Source organism: Pteropus medius, unplaced genomic scaffold (genome assembly GCF_902729225.1).
Source record: "Pteropus medius unplaced genomic scaffold, Ma_sr-lr_union100, whole genome shotgun sequence".
Taxonomy (NCBI): domain Eukaryota; kingdom Metazoa; phylum Chordata; class Mammalia; order Chiroptera; family Pteropodidae; genus Pteropus; species Pteropus medius.
Window position 1 is genome coordinate 233,880 of NW_024346150.1, and position 12,508 is coordinate 246,387.

At 41.6% G+C, this 12,508-nt stretch overlaps 1 protein-coding gene and 1 pseudogene across 1 annotated transcript in view; both read right to left on the reverse strand.

Annotated features, from left to right (window-relative positions):
- Window positions 1–5,962: 5,962 nt before the first annotated feature.
- The window catches only part of LOC120612874 (phospholipid-transporting ATPase FetA-like), a 93,592-nt gene continuing 87,046 nt past the window's right edge, over window positions 5,963–12,508 (reverse strand). The window contains exons 23-28 of the mRNA XM_039875470.1: window positions 11,313–11,536; window positions 9,907–9,990; window positions 8,146–8,388; window positions 7,854–7,992; window positions 6,812–6,942; window positions 5,963–6,712 (exon numbers count right to left, since the gene is read on the reverse strand). Coding sequence (XP_039731404.1) covers window positions 6,530–6,712; window positions 6,812–6,942; window positions 7,854–7,992; window positions 8,146–8,388; window positions 9,907–9,990; window positions 11,313–11,536 — 1,004 coding nt within the window. The 3' untranslated portion in view covers window positions 5,963–6,529. The remainder of the gene's footprint in view (window positions 6,713–6,811; window positions 6,943–7,853; window positions 7,993–8,145; window positions 8,389–9,906; window positions 9,991–11,312; window positions 11,537–12,508) is intronic.
- LOC120613001 (uncharacterized) lies at window positions 9,692–9,810 on the reverse strand (annotated as a pseudogene).

Sequence of the window (12,508 nt, forward strand, 5' to 3'; positions counted from 1 at the left end):
TTTTGTACAGTTAAATGGTCCAGGGTAGGGACTTATTCCAAAGTAGATCAATTAGCATCCTTTACCTGATAATTTGGAATTAGGGAAAGAACTATATCCTTACTCATGGTTTGACTTATAATGGAAATTTGAGAGTGACTATCTTTTACTTACCAATGGCCTGAGTAGCTGAGAAGGAACAATCTGTTGCATAGGGAGGAGCCAAGTCTATACACAAAGACTACTGCCCAGGTTCTTGAGGCCGTTCAGCTTGATTCCTGCCCTGGGTAGATGACATATCCTTCTATCCATTCATATAGTTTCTTTCATTCAGCAAGTATGGGTTACATCCTGTTACTTGTGTTAAGGGATAATTTTCAAAAAAGGTAAAATCATGAACCTTATACAAATACAAAATAAATATTAAACTCACTTGTTAATGAGGGAACCAATAAGATATTAAAACCAGTTCAAATGAGGATGTAAGTGTTAGACATGTATATTCTCTACTAGACAAAATTAATTTGCATCCCCAGGAACTGGAATCTATTCAGTTATGGCCAGACACATTTTACACTATTACCAGTATTTGAATAGATTTGCACTTTAGAAATCTCACTCTAATCAGAGTGTGAATATTGAATTAGGGAGGTAAAGAGATCAGTTAGGAGACTCTGTGGTAATTGTGATGAGAAGTGAGAGTCTGAATTAGGACAGTGGCTGGGGGGTTAAATTGGAGGAGGTAGATTCAAGAGAGATTTAGGGTATAGAAATCTACATGACTTAATTAAGTGTATCATTGGGGGTGGGATGGGGGGAAGAATAGAACGAATAGTCTAGGATGACCCCCAGACTCCTCCAAATGCTGAGTCTTTTCCAAAACTCTTTGCACATATCTTAGAAGATTGGGGGCTAGAATTGCTGAGAAATGTTGGGACTAGGATAATGTGCCCTTGTTTCTCTATTTCTGGCAGTGGTAAATAAAGTTATTTTTCCCACAAGTTCTTAAAGAAAAAGGTGCAGGGTGAACCAGATAGTCCTGTGGCCTTTCCCTGTTCCCAAGAGGCTATAGATGAGGAACAAGTGTAAACATGGCCTATGTAATCTGGAATTGCCTCTTTTTGCTATTAGCTGCTATTTAATCTTGCTCAAATAAAAAGATTTCCTCACTGAACCCAACTTCGGAAGCCCCTCATGGGGTTCTCTCCTGGAATAAAACTTTAACAATTAAGATGTGCAGACTAATGAAACAATTTTTAAACTTCAAAACTTAAAATTAAAGCATTTCCCATTTCTCAGCTTGGCCCTATTGCAGGTGGCCATGTTCAGTGGGAAATGGGGGTAGGGCTTAGTAGATGTTTATTTTTCCCACTTATCTCTTCACCCATCCCCAGCTTGCTAGCCCTTTCTCTCCAGTGTTTGAGCAGGGTGGAAGGAGAAGAGATGAGGGAGGTTTCTATTCAACTAATAGTCACAAACTAATTGTAGTGCTTGGCAGGTAGCTAAAGCTCTTTCTCAAGAAGCCCTGTTGTAGGTTTTTCAGAGATCCCTTCTCTGTTGGTGGAGATATTTCTCCTACACCTAGTCACTTGAGGTGAATTCAACTCTTCTAGCAGGTCACTTACAACTCCTTTGCAAATCTCTAGGCATTTGAAAAATCAACTTTATTGAGGTATAATTTACATACAATAAAATGAAGATTTTAAATATACAGTTTGATATGTTTTGGCAAATGTATACATCCATGTAAACACCTCAAAATCAAGATCTAGAAAATTTACCTCATGCCCCTTCTCAGGCAATCAATCCACTCTCAGGCAACCAACCTTCTATCTAATTAGAAATCTGTAGGTATTTGATAGCATATATCATGTTTCCTTCTGCTGAGGTTTCCTCAACCTTTTAGATGGTATCTCTGACAAGATAAAGAAACCCTACTAGGTCTCTTACGTGGCCCATATCTGGTCCATGAGGAGCACCCATGCATCCCTTTTCCTGCAAAAACAATGGAATACAGGCCAATCTCACCACAGCCACCTTGTCTTGCTCTGCCAGAGAACAGAGTTAATTGTTCGCTCACTTTTTCCATTTTCCAGTTATGAGTCAACTATGAGTTCTCTGTGTCCCCCAAACACATTAATCATATCAATCTCTCCAAGCGATTTCCTTAAAACCCTCTCAACTTGAACTGAACTGGGTAGGGGGAGGGGAGGAACTCAAAGCCCACTGACAATTCTAAAGATCTCTTTCCAATGTCTGATTTTCTGGCCCTTTTCTCAGGACGGGTGAGGTAATTGAGTTGAAAACTTGTTTTTCACACTCCCTTTTTTGCAAGTCTTGCATGGCCATCTCACATCTCACTTTGGAATGTGGCATCTGCTGTCTTGGATCCTCAGCAGAGAATGACACTCAAATCTTCCAAGATGCATATAAACCACTGGAAGAGAATGCTGATTGTTCAGGGGTTTTGGCGGATATTATTGTTCCAAATTGTATTTTTACAAATGCCTTAAATGGGTGACCATGAGTGACCATGTTTCATGAAAAAAGACCCCTGCAGTATAACTGGAAACTAGGTACCAAAGGATAAGATTCATTTAGAAAGGACAAGGTAAGAGGCAAGTTCAAGACAAATAAAAGGTAGTAGTAGATTTCATTCACTTACTCAGTTATTGAAAAACATTAATAATCTAAGTGCTAGTCATCTGCTGGGTAATAGGAATACAAAAATGAAATAAAGTTCTTGTCCTCAAGGACACATCTAGATCATCATGGCCTAACAGAGAAGACAGAGAAGTAAACAACAATTAAAACAGTTGTATGAGTAATAATATATTCAACTCTTGGGAACTGAAAATAAATGTGCAAGGAAGAGGCACCCAATTCAAGAACAGGAGTTTGGATGTCAGTGAAGTCTCCCAGAGTAAGCGACCAAAGCTGAAAGTGAAAAGTTAGATAGACATTAGCTAGGCAAAGGAGGAAGGAGTATTCTAAAAGGAGAGAACAGAAAGAGCCACCGTATAAAGTCTTCTGAAGATAATGGAACCTTTGAGGAATTGTGGATAAGCTTGGTTTGGCAGAAATGAGGGTATATGCATCAGAAAATGGTGATGAAGCTGGAGAGGTAGGCAGCACTAAGGTAGGAAAGCTATGAGTCACTAAAGGATTTTTAAAATTTAATTATTAGTTTCAAGTATACAGTACATTGGTTAGACATTTATGGAGTTTATAAGACGATCACTCTAATTACTCTTTTTCTTCTCTGGCTCTCCACCTAGTCATTACATTAATGCTAACCACATTCCCTATACTGTGCTCCCCATCTCCATGACCATCTCTCAATTACTAATTTGTACTTCTTTAACCTTTCACCCCATTTTCCCAGTCCCCCAACCCCTCTCCTCTCTGGCCATCCCCAGATTGTATTCTATATTTGTGAGTCTGTTTTTGATTAGTTTGTCCTTTTTGTTTCTTAGATTCCACATATAAGTGAAATCGTATGGTATTTACCTTTCTCTGACTTATTTCACTCAACATAACCTCTAGGTCCATCCACGTCATTGTAAATGGTAGGATTTCATTTTTTTAATGGCTGAGTAATATTCCATTGTATATATGAACCAATCATATATCTTTATCCAATCATCTATTGATAGCCATTTAGGTTGCTTCCATATCTTGGTTGTTGTAAATTGTGCTGCCATGAACATAGGGGTGCGTAGATCTTTACGAATTATTGTTTTGGGTTCTTTAGATAAATACCCAGAAGTACAATTGCTGGGTCAAAAGGTATATCCATTTTTAATTTTTTGAGAAACTTCCAGACTGTTTTCCATCGTGGCTGTACCAATCTGCAATCCCACCAACAGTGTATGAGAGTTCCCTTTTTTCCACATCCTTGTCAACACTTGTTCTTTGATTTATTGATGATAGCCATTCTGACAGGTGTGAGGTGATATCTCATTATGGTTTTTATATGCATTTCTCTGATGAGTTATTAAAGGATTTTAAACCGGCACATGACATACATGACATGATCTGATTTGTACTCTTGAAAGATCATTCTCTGTGGTGTGGATAATGGATTGAAAAGAAGCAGAAAGAGGCAGGGAGGCCAGAGAGGAGGATGTTGCTATAATCTTGGCAAGAAATGACGAAAGCAATGGGCCTGGGGATGAACAGGAAGGGAAAGATTTAAAGATGTATCTAAGACGGAGTAAATGGAATTTGGTAACAAAATAGATTATATTAGAGGAACAGAAGGGCTTCCAGGATCTGGTTCGAGTTATTTGTTGGGGGGTGGTACTATTTGGAGAAACAAGAAAAATAGGCAGAGCAGCAGATTCCAATTCTTTCATTTCATTTGCTCATTAATTCAACAGACATTTATTAAAAGCCCATTATATGCTATGAATAGACAAGTAAATTAGTGATTAAAATGCTCTGTAGTAAGTGTCACTAACAGAGGTATGCACAGGGGAGCAACTGAATAAGTATATAAGTCACAAGTGTATAAGTCACATTGAGGCATCAGGGGAGGGTCTTGGAGGATAAATTGCTTAATCTGAGGTTTATTTAAAAAATCAAGGTAAAATTCACATAACATAAAATTAAGCATTTTAAAGTATACAATTCAGTGGCCTTAGTACATTCATAATGTTGTTCAATCATCACCTCTATCTAGTTCCAACTATTCTGAGTTTTGAAGGATGACTAGGAGTTTGCTAGATGAAGAAGGGGGTGAGGGAAAGCATTTTGGGATATGAGAACAGCATGTTTGATGACACGAAGACCAGAAATAGTATGATTGGAGTGAATGCAGAAGGTGGAGTAGTGAAAGACAAGGCTAGAGAGGGCCCAATAATTAAATGTCCAAATTTTAACTTGATCCAGAGGCATGAGAAGCCCTTAAAGGATGCAAAACTGGGGCCTGACACAATCAAATTTGCCTTTCAGACAGATGACTCTGGAAGTGGGATTGCTTATGCCTTGAATAGGAGAAAACCAGGAAGATGAGTTGGGAGATTTTATCCATGTGAGAGATGATCGGAGTCTGAAAAAGGGCAATAGTAGAAATAATGGAGGGAACTGAAAGTGACATAATAAAGATACAGAATTTATATTATTTGATGACTTATTATATATCAGACTAGAGAAAGGCTTTAAGATGATTCCTACCAGTCTGCCTTTGTTGACTGGATAGTGGCAATAATGGTAGTGGCATCCTGGGATGAAATTTTGAAGAAAAATGATAAATGCAGGTTGGTGGGTTGAGTGTGAGTTTCCTGCAATTCAACTAAGTGAAGGGTCTCAGAGTCAGTTTAATAAATGGATCTGGATTTCAAGAGAGATCTAGCGTAGAGTGAGAAGTGAAAATCTCTTCGTTGTTGGTAAATGAAGACATGAGTTTAGATGAAGTCACTCAGAGAAAGTATACAGAGAAAGATGAGCAGAGAACCTAGCACTGAACTTTGAGAACCAATATTTAAGGTGTGTAAAGAGGCTAGAGCTATATGGTTAAAAGATGTAGTCATAGCGAAGTCAAGATAGAGTTTAGCAGCAGAAAAGTGGCATAGAACTTAAAAAAAAAAAGAGAAAAGGGGGTAAGGGAAATATTGGTTTAATTTGAAGGGGGAGGGTGGGGAGTCTGTGGGTCAAGGATATTGCTTGGACTATGTAATTGTTGCTGGGGCCCCAAGAGACCATAAACATTTCTCCACTCCAAAATAAGCAATTTATTACTCCACAAACTTCTTAGAAACAATTTCCTAAGTACATACAATTTCTTCTCAAAATAACTTTATGGAATGAAGACAAATGTTCATCAATTATGGCTGTCTCCTCAAGAAAAGATTTTTTAAAATCCCATTCAGTCTCTCTCTCCCAGTTCTGAGGCCTGGAAAAGTGTCAGTTCTTGGGTCAAAGGCATCAAAGAGAGGGGAAGAAAGCAAAATCTTGAGCTGTCTTTAAGGCAGGAGCCACCTTTTTTTTTTTTTTTTTTTGGTCCAGAAACTTTCCTTCAGCTTCTTATGACCAACTTTTCACAGCTGTCTCCTCCTTCTGCTACCCAGGGCCAGCAGAAGACACACTGAATCCCCCAGATAAACCTGAGAATAGTGCCTGAGTGGGACCATGTTTGTGTGGGGCTCTGGCAAGGTTTATGGTTGCTCTGGGTATGGGAAATGGGGGCCAGAGCAAGATTCTTAGGTCCTATTTTCTCTTCCCTTCTCCACACTGACCCTGTTCACCCACTACTTCCACATTTGTTTGTCTGTATTAAAATTTAGAAGAGTTGGTAGAAGGGAGGTCTGACAATGCTTTTTCTTGAAATGCTGTAATTCTGATGGATATCTGGGAGCTCTTTCTTTACCTTTCCTTGCCTTACCTGGTTACAGCATTCTAGGGAATGAAAAGGCTGTGTCCCTGGAATGAGTGGAAGGGCAGGTTTATGCTGCTTTGCCAGGGACTCTAAGTCCTTCCTACTAAGGTGAATACAAGGGAGGAAGAGCAATGAGTGACTCCTTTGGGGTTTCCCTAAAGACCTCTACTTTTAAAAAGCATAGCTGTCCTTCTTGGGAAACTTGGACTTCATAAACTTGCCAGAAGTGATGAGGGGCCCAAAGCCCTGTTTGTGGGAGAATGCGTAGGCAGAACGTCGAGAGCTCGAATGTTTCAGTTTAATCTGGACTGGGGGTGGCAGTGATTGTTTCATGCGATGAATTCTGTCAATAACCTATAGCCAGAGCATGGGGGACAGGGTTTTTATTTAGAGGCAAAGGTGAAAGGGGTCATGAATCAGATGACATTTGGGCAGATTCCCTATTCTGCTTACCTTGTCCACAGAGAAGGGCCAGAATAGTGGTTTGAGGAACTGGTACCCAACGGCAGGCAAAACACAGAGCACCACGCTGAGGGCAACACTCAGCCACAGCTGTGGCAGTTTCAGAGTGTTCTTTCCCACACCTGTAAACAATGAGCCAGGAGGGGAAAGGCTGAACCAGAGCCTAGAGAAAGGCGGCTATCAGGCAGAACTTAGACAGATACTCTTCAGTCCAAAGAAGGAAGTTATTGATCCGGAGACAGTTTAGTCTCCTGAGAAATAATATAAATGCAAAAAAATTGCAGTGAGGTCCTTTGTACAACGAAAGTTACTGTGAATTTACATACCTTTGTCTCCTGCTAAAGGCTGGGCAGGGCAGGAGAGGTGGGGGTAGGTTATAGGAATCCCAGAGCATGAAACATGAAAATGGGACAGAGGACTTTGGAGGGGAAAAATGAGTGCCTTGACAACAGATGGGAGCCAGCTACATCTACATATTTACTCTCTCTGTATTTTGTCAATGGCCTGGACATGAAAATGGGACAGAGGACTTTGGAGGGGAAAAATGAGTGCCTTGACAACAGATGGGAGCCAGCTACATCTACATATTTACTCTCTCTGTATTTTGTCCTCCTCATAGTAGATATGAGAGGTAGGGAAATTAATCTGGGAGACAACAAGGTAGTACACCACAATGGAAAGAATATTGGACTAGGAACCAGGGGACCTAAATTTGAGTCATTTAAAATTAAAAACCTCTAGTCTCTAAAATGGTGCTATTAATTCTTGCCTTGTCTACATCACAGGATGCTTGTAAAGATCAAATTGGATAAAAAAATTGGAAAATATCTTAGAAACTCTATAAGGTGAAATATTTCCCCTGCTCGATTTTGAGTCCTTTTAGGGCAGAGACCATGTCTTACTCATAACTATAGCCACAGAGCTGAGCACATAGTAATAAGTACTCTGCACACATTTATTAAACAAATATACTTGGTTCATATTCCCCACCCCTATCCTCCATCCCCATGCCACCCACTGGGCAGAGCCTTACCTAGGAATTGGAAGACGTTGGGGAAAATTAGGCACAAGTGATCACTGTACAGGAAGAATAAGACGCAAAAGTAGAAACCCAGGCTACCCCAAATGAAGAAGTGGCTTATCACCGTCCAGTAGGCTGTCTTCAGGGCAATCTGAAAACCACACTTATATGCAATATTCTATAACCTGGGACTTATCAGCCACCTCCCTTCTCCAATTCTGTAATGGAGGATCCTTCCTTCCCTCCCTCTTTTCCAGACAGTCTCCCCACCCAATCCCCTTACTCCCATCACCACTGGCCACACCTGCATTGTGACTACACAAAGCAAAGAGGTCTGCACTATCAAGGAGAAGGACTGGTAGTCGATTTCCTTCCCATCGCTGCATACTGAGTTGAAAACAGTCCCCATGGGGACAAAGAACAGCACGAAGGAACTGTAGATCCCATGCATAAAACACTTGACGAATTCCTTCTTGTTGAAATAGAGGTTGTGCTGGCCTGGCTCATACAGCTCTGGGAAATGTAGGCTCCATGTTTCATTCACATCCTGGAAGCACCAGAAGGTAAGAAAAAAGGCTCAGGAAAGTCCCATCTCCATCAGAGTAGAGCCTTCTCCCCTCACTGAGTCTGCTGCCAGGCTGCCTAGGAGCTTCCTCAGTGATTACTTAGGGAGTGGAACAAAATAACAGAGCAGTGAACACAGACCTTTCCTGAAGTCCTACTCTCTAGGCAAGGATCTGGGTAGTGGAAGAAAGCTAGAAGGTCAAGATGGTGGGAAGGAACTGGAGGCAGTTCAATTTCAGACTTAAGAAAGGGGGCAATTAGGATTGGGAGTAGTTGGAATAGAGGACTGGACCTTGGGGTAGGGGACACAGTTGGGACATGAGTCCCCAGTTTTAGCTGAATATTCCTTTAGCTGAATATTCTTTGTGTCAAAAGCCAGTGGAAAGAGAGGGGGAAGCTAATGGGGACTAGTGAGTCCCTTGGAGGTATCCACGTTGTGATGTGCCTCCCATTTCCGTATCTACTGGTGAACTCAAGTAAGAAGATTCTCTATGTGGATGACATTGGATCACCTTCATCTCCTAAATCTGAAACTCTGGATAACAAAGCTTAGGGAATGTTTTGAGAGGTTGTGCATCCCTAGAATTAGACCACTGGAGCTGGTTAGGGCTGTTGAGTGATACAACTCATTCCTTTTGCTGCTCTGAGGCTGGAAGCTACTTCATGAAGAATTTTCTTCCTACTCTGATGGAGACCAGAAACCATGATTCCATGATGTCCTCTTTCAGCTCTTTTATTCCTCTTTGGAGGCTCCTTCTCTATTCCATGTGCCCATGAATGGAGGTTGAGGTAGAAGAGGAGGGAGAGGTAGGACACCAGGACCCTCAGTGCCCAGGAAATTTCTGACAGGGACAGTTTCCCTAGGCTGACTCCCTATGTCTCAAGGTGTCATACGTCCTGTGCTTGGCTTTCAGGACCCCCATCTAGGCCTCCTTGCATGAATTTACCTCATTATCTCTATATGGGTACCTCCTTTCTTGAGGCCCCTTGCTTTACCTAGTCCTGCCCCAATAACTCTATTTCACTACTTTTGTACACACTAAATTTACTGTACAACACTATTTCCATGTTTCTCTTTACAAAGAGAAAACTGATGCAGGAAAACATGGATTTCTAAAACTGATAATTCTCTGTGGAGGAGGATTCTTTACTTTATCCCATGATACCTCTCCAGATGATGAGCTTCCTTCCTTGCTCTAGAAATTACTCCATTTACACTTGACTTTATGTTATTTTATTATCTATCTATCTATCTATCTATCTATTTATTTATTTATTTATTTTAACGCCTACAGCACCTGGTATTCTTAGGTAGTCTCCCATCCAAGTACTAACCAGGCCCAACCCTGCTTAGCATCCAAGATCAGAGGAGATTGGGCACATTCAGGGTGACATGGCCGTAGACTATAGCTCAGCTCTTGCTGTTCTTCTTACTCTTGGGAATACTCTTCAAGGGCCCAGAGGCTTCAGCCCTGACTAAGAGGCTTGCTGCTGTTCTTACCTGATCAAATAGACTCAAGCCCAGGACAGGGAGGGAGGTATAGACCAGGTTGTAGAAAGTGATAAACCAGGTATCATAAACTGCCTGGAAGAATAACAAGGAGATATCTTAGATTCCTCTCTTCTCCAAAGTCCCAGCTCCACCTCCAGGTCCAAGAGAGCTCCCTTTGCCCTCAACCTACCCACTACTACACTAACCTAGAGCAGGATTTGAAATCCGACTGAGAAGGCTGACCTCTGTCTCTATTTGGTCCTACTCTATTTAGAACTCTGGCTACCAAGCTGGGACAGGCTACATCAAGTTTGTTTGTGGTGAACCTTACCAGGGTGATTTGGAACAATGCTACCATGATCTGCATTGACCACCCTGCCCCCCGCCCCCCACCCCCGCCCTGGCACAGAAAGGACCTAGAGTGGCTGCTATGGAATGCTAGCTATATCCCTGCACTCCCAGGCATGTAAATCTCTGGGCTTTTTTCTTTATCTGCTTTATGGCATTCAATAGTTTCTATAACACTGGACACTTTCTAACACTGGCAAGCAGAACAGACCTCATGATCCTACTGCAGCTAGGTGTTCCACCTTGGGCTCTAGAGAGGGTTCCTTTCCTTACTAGCCACAAGAGGTCAGCAGCAACACACACACACACACACACACACGCGCGCGCGCGCGCCTGGTTTTGTTACTGTCTGTACTGTCCGTAGACTACTGACTGGTCGGTCTGTTTCCCCTGGAGCCCAAAGCAACAGAGGTAGTAACGATCTCCCAAGAAAATTTCCCAAGGGGAATCTTTGAGAGACTTCTAAAAACTTCTCAGAGAAAAAGGGACTCTTTGTGGAACATCAAAATAGAGGTGTTGCCCCTCCCGTTACTGTGGGAAAGATTTCATATTTAAAATGTGGAATTAATTCATTAAAGCAATAATAGTATGTGCTGGGGTAGGGAAGGGAAAGTAAAGGGAAGCTGTGTTTCCAAGTATGACTATAGCTGAACACCATAACTAGCCTGTCTAGCAAGACCCAGAGGCCCCTTGAGGCTTAGTCAGTTCCATAAAGACTACTTTGAATGCTAAAAAAAAAACAAAAATAAAAATAAACAACTCCCAGACCCAGGAATTTCCTCTCATTACATATGTTTGGAAACTCTAAGTCTCTATGTCAGGGAAAAGGTGAAAATATCTTATGAGTTCTGAAAGAGTCAAGGCCAAGTCAGAGCCAGACTAGAAAAACTGGGGTTTGGAAATCTAAAGTTAAGTGTAGGGTGAGGAGATGGGATAAGCATGGGTGAGGAGCTTTACAGGTGGATGGCAGAACTGGTCTCTAGAGGAGAGAAAGGGTCTGAGCTGGCTGAAGTGGGGGGTGACAAGACCCAGTTGACCACAGTGGGAAATGCCACCTGACCTCCTACCTGTGCAGAGAACCCGTTGTAGAAGGAATACCAGAAGTGCACCAGGGTAAAGGCAAAATTTTTGTAAAAGAAGTAGTTGAGAAACTTGCACATGCGATTATAGGACCAGCGGCCATGGACCAAGAGCAGACGCCGAAGATAGTGGAACTGGGAGAAGGCAAAGTCGCTACTGAGCATGGCCTGCATTCCCTCCTGGCCGCTGATGCCAACCCCAATGTTGGCAGCTGCAAAAGAAACCCCAGAAACTTCTCAGCCACAGAGCTTGTTTGCTGGACACTCAGCCTGGGAAGTATAAAAAGAAAGCTGAAATCATGTTGTACAAACCCCTTACTTACATTTGGAAAACACTATTGGGCCCAGTTCAAAATGGCACTTAGTGGAGCCTTTTCTCTTTAGTGAATTGCCCCTCGCCCACAAGTCAAAAAACAGCTCCTTCATCTGAACTTTGTTTTGGATACTGCTTTTCAAAGTCTGGCATGGCTAGTTCTAGAAAGCTATCTTGGATGGTCTTTGTACCTACTATAGCCATCTGGGCTCTTTCCTACTGTCCAGATGCTGAGGTAAACATTTCTTGATATCTCTTGAAGCCACTTAAATCAATTAAAAATGCAGGATAGATGTCAATCTAACTCTATATTTAATTAGTAGTTTATCTAAGGAGCCAAATCCAACTGTTGGGAGGAATAAGTGATGTATATACTTTGTGAGAAACAAGTTTTTTTAGGAGGTCTAAGGTGACTTTTTCTGGATAAAGCAAGGATTATACTTGATAGATAAGACTAGAGATCATAAAACTTTTAATTAGTATATTTGTAATACAGGCTAATTTCACTGATCTTCTGGTATACACCTATTGTATTGCTTAATGGAATAATCAAAACCTCTATGGCCCTAAAAACCAGAGTTTTAGAAACTGGGGAAGAGAGAAAGAACACTTCCTAGTTTTGAAGCTGAGGTTGGAATATCTGCTAGTGTTTCCTGTATGGAGAGAGAGGCTGGACTAGACAACCTCTAGATGTCCATATCTCACAGAAACACGAGCTGCTGAAGTCTAACAACATTCAGGTGAAATTAAAACCAGCTTCAGTTATTTGTTTCTACTGGTGCCAAGTATCAGTAAGTCTGCTATTCTCCTTCAGCCAGGGGAGTCAGGGCAAGCTCTTGGGAACACTGCCTGAGGGAGGAAAAGATCCCTG